This window comes from Onychostoma macrolepis, chromosome 13, assembly GCF_012432095.1.
Source record: "Onychostoma macrolepis isolate SWU-2019 chromosome 13, ASM1243209v1, whole genome shotgun sequence".
NCBI lineage: Eukaryota > Metazoa > Chordata > Actinopteri > Cypriniformes > Cyprinidae > Onychostoma > Onychostoma macrolepis.
Genome location: NC_081167.1, coordinates 634,259 through 657,298, shown reverse-complemented (window position 1 = coordinate 657,298; position 23,040 = coordinate 634,259). Strand labels below are relative to the sequence as shown.

At 38.3% G+C, this 23,040-nt stretch overlaps 2 protein-coding genes across 2 annotated transcripts; both read right to left on the bottom strand.

The window, feature by feature from the left end:
- Window positions 1–704: 704 nt before the first annotated feature.
- Window positions 705–1,706, bottom strand: LOC131552521 (trace amine-associated receptor 6-like). The gene has a single exon (XM_058796352.1). The coding sequence runs from the start codon at window positions 1,704–1,706 to the stop codon at window positions 705–707; it is 1,002 nt and encodes a 333-aa protein (XP_058652335.1).
- Window positions 1,707–21,155: 19,449 nt separating this feature from the next.
- Window positions 21,156–22,157, bottom strand: LOC131552529 (trace amine-associated receptor 13c-like). Its single transcript, XM_058796356.1, has one exon. It carries the CDS (start codon window positions 22,155–22,157, stop codon window positions 21,156–21,158), a length of 1,002 nt encoding a protein of 333 aa, XP_058652339.1.
- Window positions 22,158–23,040: the final 883 nt, after the last annotated feature.

The following is a 23,040-nucleotide window of genomic DNA, read 5'->3' as shown; positions in this document are numbered from 1 at the left end:
TCCATTACAACAGAAAAAAAAATGTTTCTAGTTAGATATGTTCCTCAAATCAGCATATTTTAAACATAATTCTTACAACTGACAGTTTGCAAAATGGTTTGTCATTTGTTCTGTTACAGAAAACTCATAAATATTATCTCATCAGTTCCCACGGCCTGCGCATTTCATGTCATTCAAATGAAAGAGAGCTCCACATAAAAAAAAAAAATAAAAACATTTTTTGTGAATATGGCTCTATTTCATGCTGCTCAGGGTTGTGCCTCTCACTTTTCTCTATATGCTTAAACAGGCACTGCTTGGGAAACAGGAGACATAAATAGCTTGTTAGCAAATAATGATTACATATATCAACTCTTAGTAATCATTTACCAGCTGCTGTTTTACTGTAAATTTTGCATTATCTTGTTTTCCTCTGGAAAAAAAAAAAAAAAATCTTTTAGAGATATTGTTGTAGTTGATTTTAGCCATTTAAGGCCTTCAAGAGAGCAAACGGAGACAGATAGTGTCATTCACACAAATACAGTACATGTTCACAATAAACATACATACATACATACTAAGCAGTACATTTAAACTTTTTACAGACATAATTGTTGCACTGGTGTGAGAGAGTGCTTAAAACAATAACCCTAACTGTTCCAATTGAAGACAGATGATCTTATTTACATTTGTTCTTCATGCTACTCATGCAAGCATTTAAATGGTTATTTCTCTTCTGGGAACAGATTGAAGTACTCTGATGAAGGTTCAAATATTTTCAGTGTCAAAATGTATTTTGCTGACACTCTAAACCATTGATAAAACATTGCATAGATGAGTGGATTCATGCAGGAATTCATGCATAACATCCAATACATTACATTAATTATAAGAGCATCATTTTCATCATGCCCAAAAGAAAGAGTAACTATGTAGTATGGCGTCCAAAAAAGAAGATAAACCATTACTACAATCCCTAAGGTTCTTGCAGCCTTCTTTTCTGATTTGGCTTTTTTTTCTGTGAATGAATTTAAATGCTTGGCTTGTCGTTTTGCTACAAAGCAGATTTTCATATACAAAGGAATAATTATACAGCAAGGTGCCACTAAACAAACTAAAGTATCTATTATTAGATTTTCCAGTGTAACAACAAGTACACATTCTCCAATACATGTGTGGTTTCTCTCTGGATGGAGTAAAAAGTCATACAATAGATAAAATGAATATACGAATGAGAATAACCAGTTTACAACAATAGAAACAACAACTCTGTTAGTACTGACTTTCAGTGGATATCGCAAAGGGTCGTTCACAGCAATGAACCGATCCACAGATATAATAATCATATTACCAAGAGATGCTACGACAACCACATAGAGAATAAGAGGAAATATTGAACACAATATTTCTCCAAAGTACCAGCATGGCTCAATGAGTTTCATTCCCTGCACTGGCATGAGAATCAGTCCTGCGATCAGATCAGCCACGGCCAGAGAGAGGATCAGCACATTGGTCGGAGTGTGGAGCTGCTTGAAGTGTGAGATGGAGACAATCACCAACAAGTTCAGAAACACGGTGAACACTGATGCTACTGAAACGAAAATGTACACAGCAATGTACTCCGCTTCAGGTCTGATACTTTTGGTACAAGACAAATTGTTGTCTGGAAAGCAGTATCGGACTGTTTGATTGTCCACGTTTGTCACTCCCCAATCAGACACTTCCATGATAGATGGATAATAAAGAGCAGACTGTGTGAGGATGCTTGTCAGTTTAGCTCCCTGATCCTTGACACTGACATGACTCAGCTTTATACTTATGAAAAGCACAGCGACCAGCCCATTCAACATGAGGTTTCATTATTCAGCTATCAAACCCACCCACTGGTAAATATTCATAGACCTGCTCAATCTGATCTATACAGTATAGAGCATTAGTGAATCCAATGATGCTTATTTACTCTTATATTTTGCCCATGATTACAGCATATGTCCTAACTCATATTAATTCTATTAGAGCAATTAGTCCAATCCACTACCTTCCATTGCACTCAAAATGATATGCATGTTAACACACAATCAATCAATCAATCAATTAATCAATAATCTGGATATTTTTAAATTATGTATAGAGTCATTTCCAGTACAGGGCTAGCCTTTAAACAGTACATAATTTTGTCAAAACTGAATTGTGGGAGGTGTTAACAGTGAGCCTGGCTGCTTGCAGAAGAAAACATTTCTTGAGTCTGAAGGTTCTAGTCTGAATAATTCTTAGCCTCTTCCTGGATGGGAGGACGGGTGAGAGGGGTCCGTCCTTTCCTCACACAGCTCTCTTTGGCCTCCTCTGTGACTCTTCAGTCTTCATGTAAGGCCAATGAGTGCTTCGAGGTGAACCATGGCCCATCTTTCAAAACACTTCATGTATCATGGTGGTAGTCTTTGAAGCATGACACTGTAGGCTGTTTCTTTGATGCTGTGGGTAAAGGTTGATCCTGGCTGCTCTGAGGGCCACTCTGTCACCTGATCACAAGGCTTCATTATGGGCTTTGGGCAGTTTGAGGATTTTAGCATTTAGCTAGGACCTTTGGTTGGGACATATAGTGACAATCCTAATGAGTACAATATCATGTTAGTGATGAATAATATTCAGTATTATTGAACTGATTGTACAGACACTATTGGATGAGTATATATAACTGAACTGATGATGTATTCCAGAGAGCTACTTTATAGATGAATTGAACTACTTTCATTATTGATTATCTTTACACAGTCATTAAACTGAACTGAATCAACACTTTTTAGAGCTGATTTACAGCAGAATTGATCTCTGTTTGCATCTTTGAATAATTCCTCCCTTGTTTATTGCTGTAAACCTGCTTTGAAACTATTTTTTATAATGTAAATCGCTATAAAAATAAAAGTGACTTCACCTGACAAGTCTTATGGGTACGGAGCCCTTTAAAGGACATTGTGGTGGAAAAAATTCAGGGTGGGAGGAAAAAATAATTTTAAAATGCTTTGCGTTCTCTCGCAAAACTTTTGCGTTCCCTCGAGAAACTTTGTGTTCCCTCGCAAAACTTTTGCGTTCTCTCGCAAAGATATTTGCGTTCCCTCGCAAAACCATTTGAGTTCGGACAAACTCTTCCTGTTTACTTTACAGCTTGCAGTGGTTACAGCTGGTATGTACACAATGAAGCGATTCATAAAGTTTTATTTTGAACTTGGACTCAAATAAATTAATAAGTCAGTGCTTAGTTCAAGGCACGGTTTTGGGACATAATAAAACGCTTAATGTGGCTTAATGTTTTAAAACAGTGACTTGGAGGACCAAATTCGATAATAATAAAAGCTGATAAAATTATTAGGCTAATATTAATAACCTTATTAATAATATTACTAAGCAGAATAGCCCAGAATATGAACGCAACGCCCTGCACGTAGCCTAAGCTTTTTTCCCCCCATAAAACGCTTTAGGTAGGCTATAATGAAAACGGTGATTTAAAAATACCAAATCTGGGAATGCAAAGTTTCTCGAGGGAACGCAAAAGTTTCTCGAGGGAACGCAAAAGTTTTGCGAGAGAACGCAAAACATTTGAAAAAATATTTTTCCTCCCACCCTGAATTTTTTCCATTCACCCCGAATTTTTCCCACCTCTCAAGTGGAGTCAAAAAATATCATAGTTATGAGTTCTTAGCACACAAATGACAGAACAAAGTTATATTTTCCTTCTAGTTCTAAATTTTCAATTCTGTTTAAGATTTGCTGTGTTGCGTGCTGATTTCAGAAACATTGAATGACTCTAAACGCCTCAGTAGTTTCCATGTCTCTCAATGAGTGATTCTGTGAAAAGTGCGGATCTAAGCTGCCTGTCTTTATTTTAGCAGTTATAATAGAGTCCGGTCTCATGAAAATGTGTATAAATAGTACGCCAAGTTAAAAACAAAAACTCGTGGTATTGATACGAAAAAATTGACTTTGGTGTGCATATGATATGCACGTGTTTGGGGTGCATATAAAATGCAGTTTTCACGTACATATGATATAAAATTTGTTGGTAATTTCCACTTTTTGTATTGCATAAAGCAAAAGTATTAATCTAGTGTATGTTTTCTACAAAAGCAGTACAATGGTTTAGGGTAATGATGAGTAACTTGGATGTAATGGGTGTAAGCTGCAATAGCTCTGGTTGCATCATCACAAGTTTATTTCTTATCTGTGCATTTAACACCTTTAATTGCTAGGCTTCAACCATGTTTAATGAGACATCATTATTGATGATAGATTTTTTTTTTTCTTCCAAGTGCTACTAGACTCCATGGAGAGTTTTAACAGCTTGGTCTAGTTAAAGGTGTTAATTGGTCTCAAACGAGTCTAACACAGAATCATTACATCATACTAAAGCAAAGAGGATACAGCAGTTTAGGGGTGATATTTAAAAATATTTTTTTATCATATTACTACAAATTCTTCAAATAGTTTTTAACTAAAAGTTTTTGAATTTTAAACCTATTCACAAAACTCATAAGATTAAGTCTTACTGAGGAATGTGGGAAATGTTGTGTAACAGTGTTTTAACCATGGAAAGATGTTAATGAAAAACAGGTCACATTACATTTACCTTGGGACAGATTTTACATTTACTGTCTGTAGCTTGCTAGCTCAGTGATGCCCAAAACTGATCCTGGAGCCTCTCCAACAGTGCACTATTGTCTCTCTCCCTAATTGAACACACCTTATTTAGGTGACTTGATTCAGGCCATAAGCTCAATAGTAGAGACCATATCACAAAAATGAATGAATGAATTAGTTAGGGTTGCAATGTGTAACGGGTTGTAGTACTTATAATTTAGATCATCACTGTATAGACCAATCAGGAAATCAGAAGCCAAGTATGTTCGACTATGGAGGTAGAGAGTAATTGCTGAAGGATGACAGAAAATCACAATTAAGGTAAGTATATAGAATATTTATGACTTTTTTCCCTTTCCACTGCAGGCCTTCCCCTTCTTAAAAGTAAACACTTACAATAAAATAAATAAAACAAATAATTCAAAGTAAATTACATCATTACAATGAAAAGAAATAAAAGGACAAATCACTTTGATCAGATCACTGTCAGTTTCACTTGTCAGTTGACATTTACCATGTACTCAACAGGAGAATGACAACAGTTTCTTCAGATTCAACAACAATTTTATGATATCACACAATAAGTTCGATTTCCAAATGTTCCGAAACTGATATCAGTTCCTCCTTCTAATTATCTCAGACAGTTCTCACTCCCGTATAGGAAAAACAGTGTCTCTGTGCAGGAATAGTTTTACCTTGAGTAGGAAAAAAAATAATAAAAAAAATGAATCACAATACTCTCTTGGTTCTGTAGGATGAATTCTCTTCTTTCTTTTCCAGTTTTCGAATTGGTTGGCTCGCCATCAAAGAAAATCAGTCTCCACTCAGGAAAAAAAACCTGACCACGTCCAGATATTCACTTTCCAGCAATACAACGATGTAATTAACCTATCGATCCTCACAGGAGTAAAATAACAACTGAATCCATTCAATACCTTCCTCTTTCAACTGATTTGAAGAGTGTTAAACACTATTTTCAAAGTTTCACTGAATTATATCTTCTTTCTTAACCGTTAAATCTAACGAATTTTTCTCCGTCTTCTCCCTTCTCAGGTCTTGCGCAATCTGCTGTGTCAGCAAGTGGGCGGTCCCACCCAACAGAATTCCGATTGGCTAACTGATAACTTGTTTAAATATTACAAATAATTTTTTTGTCAGACAATTTATTTTATGAAAAGTATTTGTTAATACAACCAATTAATTGTATTAACAATCTTCAATTATCTAATTTTATGAACCTCATTAATTTAAATTAATATATATATATATATATATTATAACCTTGTAGTAGTCTGGGTTACACCCTCTCCTCCTAACTGTGCACGGCTCGTGACACAATTTTGAGTGACTCAACATTTTATACGTCATATATGGAGGATATCTCAGGTGAACCATTCAGGCTTTCACTGCCACCCAATGCATTAACGAAAGCAGTGTTCAATCCTTGAAAAAATGACTGCACTACATCTATGAAAGGATTTCCAAGCTGTGGATAGGTAAGTATTTTAGGTTTCTCTCTTTGTCGAGCAGATCGTCTGTCGGAAGTCTGGGTGTGTCCACTACATTCATCTTCGGCATTTTCTTGGTCATTAACTGATGTTGCATCAGGGAGATGACCTGCCTCAACAGTTTCCAGAACCTCAGGCAAGCATTCTGTTGGAACCTCAACAGGTAAGTGTTCTCCTGCAGCTCCGGTAGATAAAGCTTGCTTTGGAACATCTTCAGGTAAGTCACTACTCTGATCCCTCAGAGCTACATCATCCACTGAAGGTGAATGAACAATCTCAAGGTTATGATAGTCTTCCTTTGGATCATTTGGCCTAAGAACTTCGTGAACGGTAGTAAACCTTGTTTCATCGACTGGGTATGCACTACATATTGGATCAGGAATTTCATCATCTGTCTCAAGAACAGAATGCTTCACAACAACATACATTTCAGATTCCCATCTGTCTGCTAACTAATGCTTCCTGCAGATACGGACATTCCTTACTAACACACAATCTCCAACTTCCAGAGAAGAATTGGTCACATGTTTGTCATATTGGATTTTGTTCTTTTCAGCAATTTTCCGTGCATTATGTGAAGCAACCTCATAACACTCCTTTAAGTGAGACTTGAGTACTGTTGAACGTACTGAAAATGAGATGCTGGTGAACTGTCTTTACAGGGTGATCCAAAAGCAAGATCAAGCGGCAGCCGAGGCTGACGGCCAAACATCAGATCATAAGGGGAAATTCATGTTTGGTACAATTATATGCATGGACCAAGGGTTTAACAAAATCCTTCCAATGACTTTTGTCCTTTTCTTCCAATGTTCCAAGCATGTTTAACAAAGTACAGTTAAACCGTTCCACAGGATTTCCTCGAGGGTGGTATGGCGTTGTTCGGATTTTTTGGATCCCAGCAATTGCACAAAGTTCTTTAATGGTATGGGATTCGAAGTCTGGTCCTTGGTCACTATGTAACCGCTCAGGGAAACCATAATGCACAATGAACTGATCCCATAGGCACTTTTGCGACGGTTCTTGCTTTTTGGTTTGGCGTTGGTATGGTCACAGAATACTTTGTAAAGAAATCAGTAATCACCAAGATATCACGAGTGTTGCTCTTCATCTAATGAATGAAGAGGTATCATATCAATCACAAGTGCAGTAAGGAGTACCTCAAGGCTCAGTGCTAGGGCCGTTACTTTTCACGCTTTACATGTTACCCTTGGGAGATATTATCAGAAGACATGGTGTTAGCTTTCACTGTTATGCTGATGATACTTAGCTCTATATTTCTTCGCAGCCCGGTGAAACACACCAAATTGAGAAACTAACGGAATACATAGTTGATATAAAAAACCGGATGATGAATAATTTCTTACTGCTAAATTCTGAAAAAACAGAGGTGTTAATTATCGGACCTAAAAACCCCACATGTAATAACCTAGAACACTATCTAACACTTGATGGCTGCTCTGTCAATTCTTTTTCATCAGTCAGGAACCTAGTTGTGCTGTTTGATAGCAATCTTTCATTTGAAAGCCATGTTTCTAGCATCTGTAAAACTGCGTTTTTCCATCTCAAAAACATATCTAAATTGTGACCTATGCTCTCAACGTCTAATGCAGAAATACTAATTAATGCGTTTATGACCTCAAGGTTAGACTATTGTAATGCTTTATTGGGTGGTTGTTCTGCACGCTTGGTCAACAAACTACAGTTGGTCCAAAATGCAGCAGCTAAAGTCCTTACTAGAACCAGGAAGTATGACCATATTAGCCTGGTTCTGTCAACACTTCACTCCCTATCAAACATCGGATAGATTTTAAAATCTTGTTAATTACTTATAAAGCCCTGAATGGCTTAGCTCCTCAGTACTTGAGCGAGCTCTTATCACATTATAGTCCTCCACGTCCGCTGCGTTCTCAAAATTCTGGCTGTTTGATAATACCTAGAATATCAAAATCGACTGCGGGCGGCAGATCCTTTTCCTATTTAGCGCCCAAACTCTGGAACAATCTACCTAACACTGTTCGGGAGGCAGACACACTCTGTCAGTTTAAATGTACATGAAAGACACATCTCTTTATCCTGGCGTACACATAACGCACTAATACGCTTCTATTATTCAAATCCGTTAAAGGATTGTTAGGCTGCATTAATTAGATCAACTGGAACCGGGAACACTCCCCATAACACACGATCCACTCAGTACATCGTAAGAAGAATGGCATCTACGCTAATATTTGTCTGTTTCTTTCTTATTCTGTTTCTCAATCCGTATCCGATCAGATGGTGGATCAGCACCAAGAGATGATGTCTGCAGCCCTGATTGTCAGTGGAGAGCCCCTGAGACATAAATTTCAATTATAATAAACAAACAAATATACAGGTGCTGGTCATATAATTAGAATGTCATCAAAAAGTTGATTTATTTCCCTAATTCCATTCAAAAAGTGAAACTTGTATATTATATTCATTCATTACACACAGACTGATATATTTCAAATGTTTATTTCTTATAATTTTGATGATTAGAGCTTACAGCTCATGAAAGTCAAAAATCAGTATCTCAAAATATTAGAATATTTACATTTGAGTTTGAATAAATGACCATCCATACAGTATAAATTCTGGGTATCTCTGGTTCTTTGAAACCACAATAATGGGGAAGACTGCTGACTTGGCAATGATCCAGAAGACGAACATTGACAGCCTCCACAAAGAGGGTAAGTCACAGAAGGTCATTACTGAAAGGTGTGGCTGTTTACAGAGTGCTGTATCAAAGCATATTAAATGCAAAGTTGACTGGAAGGAAGAATTTGGGTAGGCAAAGGTGCACAAGCAACAGGGATGACCGCAAGCTTGAGAATACAGTCAAGCAAAGCCGATTCAAACACTTGTGAGAGCTTCACAAGGAGAGAACTGAAGCTGGAGTCAGTGCATCAAGAGTCACCACGCTCAGACGTCTTCAGGAAAAGGGCTACCAAGCCACTTCTGAACCAGAGACAACGTCAGAAGCATCTTACCTGGGCTGTGGAGAAAAAGAACTGGACTGTTGCTCAGTGGTCCAAAGTCCTCTTTTCAGATGAAAGTAAATTTTACATTTAATTTGGAAATCAAGGTCCCAGAGTCTGAAGGAAGAGTGGAGAGGCACAGAATCCATGTTGCTTGAAGTCCAGTGTGAAGTTTCCACAGTCAGTGATGATTTGGGCTGCCATGTCATCTGCTGGTGTTGGTCCACTGTGTTTTCTGAAGTCCACAGTCAACGCAGCCATCTACCAGGAAATTTTAGAGCACTTCATGCTTCCTTCTGTTGACAAGCTTTATGGAGATGCTGATTTCATTTTCCTGCAGGACTTGGCACCTGCCCACATTGCCAAAGGTACCAAAAGCTGGTTCAATAACCATAGTGTTACTGTGCTTGATTGGCCAGCAAACTCGCCTGACCTATTGTCAAGAGGAAGATGAGAGACACCAGACCCAACAATGCAGATGAGCTGAAGGCCACTATCAGAGCAACCTGGGCTCTCATTACACCTGAGCAGTGCCACAGACTGATCGACTCCATGCCACACCGCATTGCTGCAGTAATTCAGGCAAAAGGAGCCCCAACTAAGTATTGAGTGCTGTACATGCTCATACTTTTCATTTTCATACTTTTCAGTTGGCCAAGATTTCTAAAAATCCTTTCTTTGTATTGGTCTTAAGTAATATTCTAATATTTTGAGATACTGATTTTTGACTTTCATGAGCTGTAAGCTCTAATCATCAAAATTAAAAGAAATAAACATTTGAAATATATCAGTCTGTGTGTAATGAATGAATATAATATACAAGTTTCACTTTTTGAATGGAATTAGTGAAATAAATCAACTTTTTGATGATATTCTAATTATATGACCAGCACCTGTATATTATAAAAATACACCGAGAAACAATAAATGCATTAAACTATACATTACAATTATAGCAAATGAATAAATCATATAAATGAAAAACTTCAAATAATGAATAAAACACAAATATAACAAATACATTAAATTATAAATTAAAATGCTCCATCTGGACAAGACCACGAGAATCAGGTAAGTTCTTTACACAATCTGGCATGGCTGCGATTGGAATTAAACTGCGGGTTTCGTCTGGCCAGAGGAGAACTGGCCCCCCGACTGAGCCTGGTTTCTCTCAAGGTTTTTTTTCTCCATTCTGTCACAGAGGGAGTTTTGGTTCCTTACCGCTGTCGCCTGTGGCTTGCTCAGTTGGGGACACTTAATTTCTAGCAACTATCGTCGATTTGCTTGCACAGATACTATTTAAACTAAACTGAGCTAGACAATGTCATCTCTGAATTCAATAATGAAATGCCTTTAACTGAAAATTGAGAAAATTGAGTGTTTAATCTTATCATTATATATTACTGACACTCTATCCTCCAATTTGATACTGTTAAGTGCTTTGACACAATCTTTATTGTTAAAAGCGCTATATAAATAAAGATGACTTGACATGACTTAACTTATCTGGTTCAAGAGAGAGAAAATCCATACAAACAAGCTGTAAGGGTCTTGTGGCTTGAATGTTTACTAAAGGCGCACTTTTCTGGGGCAACGCTTTCCTGCGGACACAATGACTACAGGTCTTAACTTTTTGCTCTACTTCAGCTCCCATCCTTGGCCAATAGTACCTGGAATGGAGCAGATCCAATGTCCTTTCCATTCCCATATGACCCATTTGATCATGTAGGCTGTTTAGAGCAAAACCTCTAAGACCTTCTGGCAAAACCAATTGGTAATTGACAGAGTCTCCATCTCGTCGTCGCCTGTACAGGACTCCATCAATCAACTCAAGATGGTCCCATTCTCGCAAGTAAAAGGAAAGGTCCGGATATTCTTTTATTAATGCAGTCAGAGGTTTTTCTCCTGATTCCAGGTACATCACTACCTCACGGATGACAGGATCACATCTCTGCTTTTCAACCAAATCTTCCTTCGTCAAGTGAGGTAAAGCAGGTAACCCATTCAAGTTCTTTTCTTGCTCATAATATTCAGGCACAGCATCAGGATGAAGCGCCAAGGACTCAACCAAGGTAACACCAGAATCATTGATCTGTTGGTTAGAATGTTTCTCGCAGATGGCCTTGACTACATCATTATCAGCGCTCTGTGAGTTCTCAGCACCCATTTTATGGTACTGCTCAAACTTCTGGATTCTCTCACTCTCTTTTGATGACAACGGATCCTCTGGTAAGTCTTTGTGTGGTTGCCTTGACAAGCTGTCTGCATCATTTTGCTTACCAGCCCGGTACTGCAACTTAAATGAGAATGTTGAAAGAGCAGCGAGCCACCGGTAGCTAGTAGCATCCAGCTTAGCTGTCGTCAAGAGGTAAGTCAATGGATTACTATCTGTTTTTCTGTCAATATGGGGTGCTGTGTGTACATTAATGAGGAAAAAAAATGAACTTATATGATTTTAGCAAATGGCTGCAATATAACAAAGAGTGAAAAAATTAAGGGGGTCTAAATACTTTCCGTACCCACTGTATCTGACAGAGGTCTGGAAAAAACGGCACTTCTCCGGCCAAAGTTTTAGCCCATATTCCTTCAGGCGAGTAAGGACTTGTAGCAACCGCCTCTCGTATTCTTCTAGGGTTCTGGAGAACAAAATCAAGTCATCCAAAAACACAAGCACTTCTTTCAGGTTGATGTCGCCCATACACCTTTCCATCAGCCTTTGGAAAGTGCTTGGTGCATTGGTTACCTCCTGGGGCACACAAAGGCTGTTTTGGGCTTGTCTTCTTCTGCAACTTCAATCTGGTAGTACTCAGATTTTAAGTCTAGAACGGTGAACCGGGGACACTTAATTTCTAGCGATTATCGCCGATTTGATTGCACAGATACTATTTAAACTAAACTGAGCTAGACAATGACATCTCTGAATTCAATAATGAAATGCCTTTAACTGAAAATTGAGTGTTTAATCTTATCATTATACATTACTGACACTCTATCCTCCAATTTGATACTGTTAAGTGCTTTGACACAATCTGTATTGTAAAAGCGCTATATAAATAAAGGTGACTTGACTTGACTTGACTTGAACCACTTCGAACCATTTAATGCTGAAAAAATTTCCTCAAGGTTCGGCAAGGCATATGCGTCCTTGACTGTTTGAAGATTTAGCTTCCGATAATCTATACAGAGTTGTTCATCACCATTTTTCTTTCTGACTACCACTATTGGTGACGAGAAAGGGGATTCTGACTCACGTATGACTCCGCTTGAAAGAAACTCCTGAAGATGTTTTCTCCAATGTCACGTGGATGGATTGGTCTAGCACGATGCTTGAACGGGGTCTCATCATGTAATTTGATGCAATGTTTCATTTTCTGTGTATGGCCAAAATCCAGATCATGTTAAGCAAAGACTTCTGGCATCTCATGAAGTTTCTTAGTGATTCGATCCTTCCATTCCTGTGACAGCGGAGAATCACCGAAATTCAAGATTAACTTTTCCTCTTTGATCACTGTGGGCGCACAATCTTGGGAAGCTGATTTAGACACAGCATTATCAGAAGAAAGCACTGATTCCAAGGCATGGATTTATGCAATGACACACCTCTGTGGAATAGTGATGTCATGATCAGTCTCATTTGTGAGAACCACAGGAAGATGACTAGATTGCCTAGAAGGAAGGGTAAGTAAACAATTCTTTACTACAATTCCTCCAGGTAAAGAAGATATGGAGGGGTGTTCCACTACAATCCACTTATCAGTTGGAAACCCAAGCACATAGACAATGCCCTGTAAAACGACGGTTTGGCCAGCAGCCATGACTTCAGGCACCTTGTCCCTCAACCTTACATGACCGAGGACACCGGTTGTGCCATATTTGTACCGCAATCTGAGGGTATTCAAGACAGCTCTGTAGCGTAGCCAAACAAAGAAGGCTGGAAAGTTACAGAACTCACTTTCAAGTGTTCCTCATAAAGGGTGTCCAATGTATTTGTCCCTATCAGGACTAAAGGCATGGTGTGAGACTTTGGATCTGGAACCACCAAAGCAAGGGTGGATACTTCAACACTTGTACCAATGAACTCTGCAGGAAAGATTACATTCAGTTCTATGTACCCAAGATAGGGCACAGAAAGACCGTTCGCACCTTCAACCTCCATCAAGTAAGAAAGGGAATTGATAGGGTATTCTGAAAGGCATTGCTCAAGAAAAGACAAAGGAGTAATGGTAACTTGTGAACCAGTGTCGATTAAACAGTTACATTCCTGCGCTGTAATAGTAACTTGCGCAATACATTTTTCACCAATCAAAACTTTGGGCAACTTGGCAATTTCCATCGTGGAATAGTGGCTTTGTATGGAGACTTTGGTTTTAGGGGGATACTTCGATATTTCAGTCCCTGATAGTCCCGCAACAGGAACTGACTCTAGTTTAAAGGACCCTTTTTCACGTTTTGAGACTCCCACTGGGACCGTTTCTCTCTCAGAAATGTATGCTTTTCAGCCACAAGTGCTGGGTTGGGCTCTGACTCACAAGAGGCGGCAATATGGTCATCCTCCCCACATTTAAAGCAATACCATGGCCTGGGTTTGTCAGTTTGCTTACGATTCACAGGTGTTGTGGATACAGCACTCTGCTCACTTGATCGTTTCTCTGTGACAGAAGCTTCCCGATCTACTGCTTGCAATGTAGATTTCTTTGAGGCCTCAGATTTAGAGGTAAGTTTTGTCATCTTACTCTGTAAAGTGGCTATCTGTTTTTTCAGCTCTTTAGCTTCTGTTGCCAATGACAGCACGCTGGAAGCTGTAGTTTGCTCAGGTTCATCAGATACCCAGGTCCTCTGAGTATGCACCAGCGCACGCTCCTTGGTACTACTTAGATGTTGCTTCATGCGCATGGTTTTTGCAGCATGTTTATCTTCCTCTGTATGTAAGTAACAACAATAACAGCTGTGCAAAAGAAGGAGGGTCATCTCGTTTTTGTGCCAAACGCAGGTCAGCGATTAAACCATCGTCCCAGCAGCCCCGACAGAATTGCTTCAAGAGATGCCGGTCTGCTTCACTGGCCGAAACACCACATCGCTTGATGGCTACACTCAAAGCTGCCTGAAGCTTATACAGGTAAGCTGAAGGTCTTTCTCCTGCATCCTGGAAGGTGCAAGTTCGTCACCATCTTCTACTGTGCCAAAGGAGAATCAAGCAACTGCAGGTAAGCTGATGTGGCAGCATCAGGACTCAAATGTTTAATAACATCAGCAGCCAGGGGCAAAAGACTGTCTAGGATCTTTGCCTTCAAACAGCTCTTGAAGAGATGACCTAATAGGGTTTCATCAGCAACTTCAGAGGTAGAGCTTGCAGGAAGAACTGCAACACTCATTTCTGTCAGCATTTCATTCAACATTGCTTCAAAATTTGCCCCACTGAGTTTTGCAATTTCTTTTAATCCCTTTAGGTACGATCTGGTAGCACTGCCCCCCAACTGTCATGTGTAAACACTGGATAAAGATCTCACTATGTAAGTGACATTCAGATCACAGGTCAGCTGGTAAGTGTATGGCAACAGGGGCTCTAAAGACTGTAAAGCACAGCCACTGTCAAACTCAATAATCAAGTCACGATGAAACTCAGATTCAGGATCTTGAATTTTGACTGACCTAACAATAGTACCATGTTCTTGCAGGTTCTTCATCATCTGCTGTTCCAGTTGTCCCATTAACTATCACAGCAATTGGGATTTTGATTCCTTCCTGAACAAATTAATTGGTTAGTCTGAACACCAAACTGGATTTTAATCAACTGCCTGTCCTCAGAAATACAGCACCACCTCCTGGCTGGCTCGCCAATGTTATGTAACGGGTTGTAGTACTTATAATTTAGATTATCACTGTATAGACCAATCAGGAAATCAGCGGCCCTCTTGAATTTCATAATATTCAGGAAATGGTAGATATTGAATTGATATTTGAACTTATTTGCATGTTTGTTTGTTTTTTGTCTTTTTATTCTCATTCCAAATGATCAGAAAAGAGGAAACCAACAATAAAACAGGAGAAAGTACTAAATTATTACTATATTACTATACTATATAGTAGTAAAACACATATGAACAGTAGCCTACTTTTTGATCAGTTCATCAGTAATATTCAGGAAATAATAGATATTGAATGGATGTTTGAACTTGCATGTTTTTTTATCCTATAAGTCTTTTTATCCTCATTCCAAATGATCAGGAAAAGAGGAAATCAACAGTAAAACAGGAGAAAGTAGTAAATTATTACTATATTACTGTGTCATAGTAAAATACATGTGCCTATTTTTTGATCAGTTGATCAGCTATATTCCCAATCAGGTATCTAGGTGACAGTTTATAGTTCTTGAGAGTATGGTACCTCTCATTGCATGGCACATTGCACAGACCTACTCCACACTGACTGCACCTGTACGGTCTGCCTGCGGCCCTTTGAGCACGTGCGATAAGAAAAAAAGGACGCAATCTGGCTGATCATCAGCAACAAGATGCCTCTCCTATGGACACTAAGACCACGTCCACCCCTGCCAGCCCCATCCCCGTTGGGCAAAGGCTCGAAATTATCACTTGTTTGTGCTTCGTGAACACTCTCGCCTTGCGCGGCGGCACCATTGCGCTGCAAAGATGTACCGGGAGATGCGCGATCATTAGACGGCCGATCGTCATTTCCAAAAGGCAAATATTCCCCTTCAGAGTCAGAATAGGTGAATAACATTTTATTTTTTATTTATGACTTTTTTCCCCTTTTCACCGCAGGCCTTCCCCTTCTTAAAAGTAAACACTTACAATAAAATAAATAAAACAAATAATTCTAAGTAAATTACATCATTACAATGAAAATAAATAAAAGGACAAATCACTTTGATCGGATCACTGTCAGTTTCACTTGTCAGTTGACATTTACCATGTACTCAACAGGAGAATGACAACAGTTTCTTCAGATTCAACAACAATTTTGTGATATCACACAATAAGTTCGATTTCCAAATGTTCCCAAACTGATATCAGTTCCTCCTTCTAATTATCTCAGACAGTTCTCAGTCCCGTATAGGAAAAACAGTGACTCTGTGCAGGAATAGTTTTACCTTGAGCAGGAAAAAAAAATATTTAGAAAATGAATCACGATACTCTCCTGGTCCTGTAGGATGAATTCTCTTCTTTCTTTTCCAGTGTTCGAATCGGTTGGCTCGCCATCAAAGAAAATCAGTCTCCACTCAGGAAAAAAAAACCTGACCACATCCAGATATTCACTTTCCAGCAATACAACAATGTAATTAACCTATCGATCCTCACAGGAGTAAAATAACAACTGAATCCACTCAATACCTTCCTCTTTCAACTGATTTGAAGAGTGTTAAACACTATTTTCAAAGTTTCACTCAATTATATCTGCTTTCTTAAGCGTTAAATCTAGCGAATTTGTCTCCGTCTTCTCCCTTCTCAGGTCTCGCGCAATCTGCTGTGTCAGCAAGTGGGCGGTCCCACCCAACAGAATTCTGATTGGCTAACTGATAACTTGTTTAAATATTACAAATAATTTTTTTGTCAAACAATTTATTTTATGAAAAGTATTTGTTAATACAACCAATCTTCAATTATCTACTTTTGTGAACCTCATTAATTTAATATATATAGTATAACCCTTAAGTAGGCTGGGTTACAAATGCTTTTATTTAAGCATTGCAACTCCTCCCGGTCACCTTTAAAGAGGATGTCCTGACAACTCAAATGGGCTCAGAGTGAAGTTCAGGGTGAACTGATTTTTCACACTAGACAGTATCTGAATGGGAAATCAAAAAGTATCCAAAACAATTGTGATTAGGCATGAGTTACTATGCAGGGAATACAAGAGGAATACTTAGACTGTTTATCAGCTTTAGCTTCATGCACCACAACCAGACAATGAAGTACTATAAAGCTAAATTAGTGCTAAAAGAACTGACAGGGTTGTTTAATACGTTTGATTACCTAATGACCAAATATACATCCAATGTGTTTGGGCAAATGTTGAAAGAGTTATGTGTACCCCTCAAGCTCTCTACCACTTATCACATCTACAATCTCAGGATAATAGATGACTAGAGGATGAGAGAGGACCAGGCCTGGGACATTTTAGTTGTACTTTTGTTTATGTTTTTACCTTAGTCTTAGTAGTCATGTCAAAGCAGTAACTAAATCAGCATACTATCATCTCAAAAACATTGCAAGAATTAGATGTTTTGTTTCAAGTCAAGACTTGGAGAAACTTGTTCATGCCTTTATCACCAGCAGGGTGGATTGTTGTAATGGTCTCCTCACCGGCCTTCCAAAGAAGACCATTAGACAGCTGCAGCTCATCCAGAACGCTGCTGCCAGGATTCTGACTAGAACCAGAAAATCTGAGCATATCACACCAGTCCTCAGGTCCTTACACTGGCTTCCAGTTACATTTAGGATTGATTTTAAAGTACTTTTACTCATTTATAAATCTCTCAATGGCCTAGGACCTAAATACATTGGAGATATGCTCACTGAATATAAACCTAACAGACCACTCAGATCATTAGGATCGAGTCAGTTAGAAATACCAATGTTTCACACAAGACAAGGGGAGTCCGCTTTTAGCTATTATGCCGTCCGCAGTTGGAACCAGCTTTCAGAAGAGATCAGATGTGCTAAAACATTAGCCACTTTTAAATCCAGACTCAAAACTCATCTGTTTAGCTGTGCATTTGTTGAATGAGTACTGTGCTATGTCCGAACTGATTGCACTGTATTTTATGTAAAATCATTTTCTATTCTTAACTGTTTTAAATTCATTTTAAATCATCAATTTTTATATCATTTTAAAAGTTTAAACAGAATGCTAAAGTAAGTACTTTGATGGTAAAGAGAATGTGGGCAAAGAAAGACAAGTGTGTTGGTTAATCAGTTGAAAGTAGGACCTCTGAGTTCTATTTGTTTGGTTTACGATGGTCAAAGTAAGTAGGGGGTGAAGTAGTGGAATAGTTAGGTGTTTTGGAAGGTTTTTTTTACTTAGTACAGAAGAGTTTGAACAAAGATTGAGGGAATGTTCGTTTTTAAATTCCTTGTTTTTATTGTTATGATTTTTATTATTATTTTTTTAATTCCTTGTTTTTATTGTTTTTATTTATTTTATTATTTTTTTTAATGACTATTTTACTTCCTTTTATATAAAGCACTTTGAATTACTACTGTGTATGAAATGTGCTATATAAATAAACTTGCCTTGCCTTACGGCAGTCGTTAGTGAGGGGTTGCCACTTACTTTTGTTTTGTTGTTTGTTTTGTAATTAAAGTTTTGTTAAATGTCTGCCAGTTCCCATCTCCTTCTTCCCTGAACTATGAACTACATTACAGCAAATAACAAGGGTTACCATAACAACAACAAGGCACGCAGGGATAAAGCACAGGAAGTGAACATAGAATAAAAGGAACATGGAAACTATAAAATAAAAGTCCAGAACAAAACAGAGTAACAAGCCCAGGAACGAACTCCGTGGCCAAATCAGGAAGAGCGGGTGCCGTAGCCATTCCAGGGGAAGCTGCTCAGACCACCTGGCAGTGGGGTGCCTCTGACGTTGCCTGACTGGGCAGTGCTGAGGCCACCGAGCTAGAGAGTGCTAGAGAGCACAGAGGCCACACTGAATGCCAGTTTCTTCCCCCTGAGATGGCTCCAGTGGCTGAGATGGTGCAGGCTGATAGTGTAAGCGGGGACCCAAGCTCCGCAGCCACCGGAGCCCCCACCCACCCACAAGGATCTAATTGCAGGGATGTTTTAATGAAAAGACAACGTAAACTAACAACAAGGAACACTGACAACAAGAAACAAAAACACTGGCAGAACAGCAACATGACATTCAACAACTGACAAAGTGAGTGATTGTGATGGAAACCTCTATGGATCAGCAATCTGGTTATCATTCCAAAGAAGAATGGGATGGGTCTACATAGATTTCTGTAAGCAAAGTGTGAGAGGGTGCAACAGGAGACCAGTTATTTGTGGTACTATCTGGAAAATGGTAAACTACAATAGCAGGTGGACAAAGTGGAAGTTATCTGGTGAAATCTTCAACCTAGGACAAAGAAAGAAGTACAATCTTTTCTGGTTTAGAGGGCTAATACTGCCAATTCATCCAGACTTTTAAAACAATAGCAACATCATTGATGAATTTGCTATACAGGACAGAGAAGAACCCTGTCAGGTGGACAGAGGACTGTAAGATTACATTTAAGATGATATAGGAAAAGATGTGCTCCAGCTCAATGCAAATTAACGCCTCTGACAAGAGAACAGGAGTGGTACTTGGAAGGTAAAGGAGCCTAAAACCAGTGCCCTACCTTAGTCAAGTCAAGTCAAGTCACCTTTATTTATATAGCGCTTTTACAATACAGATTGTGTCAAAGCACTTAACAGTATCAAATTGGAGGATAGAGTGTCAGTAATGTATAATGATAAGATTAAACACTCAATTTTCAGTTAAAGGCATTTCATTATTGAATTCAGAGATGTCATTGTCTAGCTCAGTTTAGTTTAAATAGTATCTGTGCAATCAAATCGGCGATAATCGCTAGAAATTAAGTGTCCCCAACTGAGCAAGCCAGAGGCGACAGCGGCAAGGAACCAAAACTCCCTCTGTGACAGAATGAAGAAAAAACCTTGGGAGAAACCAGGCTCAGTCGGGGCCAGTTCTCCTCTGACCAGACGAAACCCGCAGTTCAAAAGTTTATATTTCTATTTTAATTTTGTTGCAATTTCTAACAATAGTAGTATTATGTAGTTAGGTATTTTATTATATTTTAGTTATTTTGTTAACAATAGCATATTCCTTAGTAGGAAGCTGTTTTGCAGGGAGACATGGTATGTATTGATTAAGAAGGAATGTCTTGTCATGGGGTGCATGGAAGCCCTTCTGAAGCCCTTTGTGTCATGTATATCAAAATAAAAGACATACAAATACAAACAGACCACACTTTATTAGTATTTCAATATTATAGGCTTATGTTGAGCTCTATTATTTTACATACAAGTGCTGCATTAAGCAGTGAATAACATATTTGACAAATACTGCATCTACTCTACTCAATCTGTGATAAATCACTGCAGGAAGCAGAAAGTGTCTGACTTCATGTTTCCTTTCTCAACTCCTCCCTCAACTGCAAGTGACAAAACATAAAGCAAGTTGCAGCTGAAGTCAAACACACCTATTGTCACCTCTGGGAACTGCAGCCTTGGTACTTTGTAATTGTACATTTGATTCAAGGCTGTAACCATGTCTTGATCATTGGGTAAGATCAAGCCAATTTTGGGATTTAAAGAGATTTATTCCCTTAGTTAAAAGGAATAAATCAAGAAGAACAGTAAAATAACTACAATTTGTTGTCAATTTGTTACCTCACCTTGCTGACAATTTATTACCTCTCTTGTCACATTCAATTATGAATTAGCCTACTGGAATCACACCTTTATGATTGATTCAAAACTGCAAAATTAGACTAAATAGTAGAGTCACTTGCATCAATAGATATTACTGCTAGCCATTTAATATTAGTTGTAAGTAATTTTAAATGCTTAGCTACCTAAATCTTACCTCACCTTTAAACTGAATCGTTGCACTTTAACTCTTCTTTTTGAGAGGACCTGGCACATCACTGAGAGCTGTTAGTCTAAACACTGTCTGACACTCTAAATGAATCATAACATCTTTTTCTTCACAAATTTTTCAAATGAAACTAAACTGCTGAAACACTGTTAATACAAATGTTATACTTTTTCTTTTAACATATATCTTCCAAAACTGCATCAATTTTGCTTTCATGTACAAACAGAGCATGGAGGCAGAGTCATTCACAAATAAAAATGTTCACAATATATGAGACACCATATTTAAACATTAAAAACATAGCTGTTACATGACTTGATGTCATCTAATGTTCTATAAGAATTTGCTCAACAAGAATGCTACTGCATTTGGAGATAGATGATCTTATTTACATGTGCAGAGTTTGAGTTATCATTTTTCTTCTGGGAAAAGATTGAAGAACTCTGATGAAGGTTCAAATATTTTCAGTGTCAAAATGTATTTTGCTGACAGTCTAAACCATCGATAAAACATTGCATAGATGAGTGGATTCATGCAGGAATTCAAGCATAAAATCCAATACATTATGTTAATTATAAGTGAATCATTTTCGTCATGCCCAAACGAAAGAGTAGCTAAATAGTATGGCATCCAGCAAAGAAGATAAACCAGTACTACAATCCCTAAGGTTCTCGCAGCCTTCTTTTCTGATCTAGCCTTTTTGTCTGTGACTGAATTTAAATGCTTAGCTTGATAATTTGCAACAAAACAGATTTTCACATATAAAGAAACAATTACTGAACAAGGTGCCACTAAACAAACAAAGGAATCTAATATTAGATATTCCAACTTAACAGAAAGTACACATTCTCCAATACATGAGTGGGTTCTTTCTGGATTGATTAAAAACTCATACAAAAGATAAAATGAATATACAAATGAGAATAACCAGTTTACTACAATAGAAACAACAACTCTGTTGGTATTGACCTTCAGTGGATATCGCAAAGGGTCATTCACAGCAATGTACCGATCCACGGATATAATAACCAAATTACCAAGAGATGCTGTGACAACCACATACAGAATAAGAGGAAATATTGAACAAAATATTTCTCCAAAGTACCAGCATGGCTCAATGAGTTTCATTCCCTGCACTGGCATGAGAATCAGTCCTGCGATCAGATCAGCCACGGCCAGAGAGAGGATCAGCACATTGGTCGGAGTGTGGAGCTGCTTGAAGTGTGAGATGGAGACAATCACCAACAAGTTCAGAAACACGGTGAACACTGATGTTACTGAAACAAAAACGTACACAACTATGTACTCCGCTTCTGGTCTGATACTTTTGGTACAGGACAAATTGTTGTCTGGAAAGCAGTATCGGACTGTTTGATTGTCCACGTTTGTCACTCCCCAATCAGACACTTCCATGATGGATGGATATATAAGAGCAGACTCTGTGTGAGGATGCTTGTCAGTTTAGCTCCCTGATCCTTGACACTGACATGACTCAGCTTTATACTTACGGAAAGCAAAGCGACCAGCCCATTCAACATGAGGTTTCATTATTCAGCTCTCAAACCCACCCACTAGTTAAATATTCATAGACCTGATCAGTCTGATCTATACAGTTTAGAGAATTAGTGTATCCAATGATGCTTATTTACACTTATATTTTGCCCATGATTACAGCATCTGTCCTAACACGTACTAATGCTATTAGGACAATTAGTCCAATCCACTGCCTTGCACATTAAAGGGGTGGTTGATTGTGATTTCACTTTTTTAACGTTAGTTAGTGTGTAATGTTGCTGTTTGAGCATAAACAATATCTGCAAAGTTGCAGTGCTGAACGTTCAATGCAAATGGAGATACCGTCTTTTAAAATTTTGTCAGTTTAATGCCTACAAAAATGGCTTGTAGGGACTACAACGATAAACCCCACCCCCAAGAACAACGAAGAGCAACGAAGGGGGCGAGGCCATGCTGTGCTGCTTTAGACAAGAGGAAGAGAAAACTAGGGGTGCATGTAAAAATCTATTCATATATGAATGTCGATTCTGTCTTCTTTTTTTTTGTTATCAACTTTTTATTTATTTTCAAACACAACATCATAACACCCATTCAAAACAAATAAAACAAAACAACAGACATATAATCAATACTTTAAAAGTCCAGTCAAAAAGGAGAGAGAGAGGAAAAAAAAAAAAGTCATTCCTTTTTATAATCGAGTATGTCAAAGCAAAAAACCCTGCCAAGCATCAATAGTAGAAGACTTGGCCTCATTAATTTGCACTGGAGCTCTTGTCGAAGA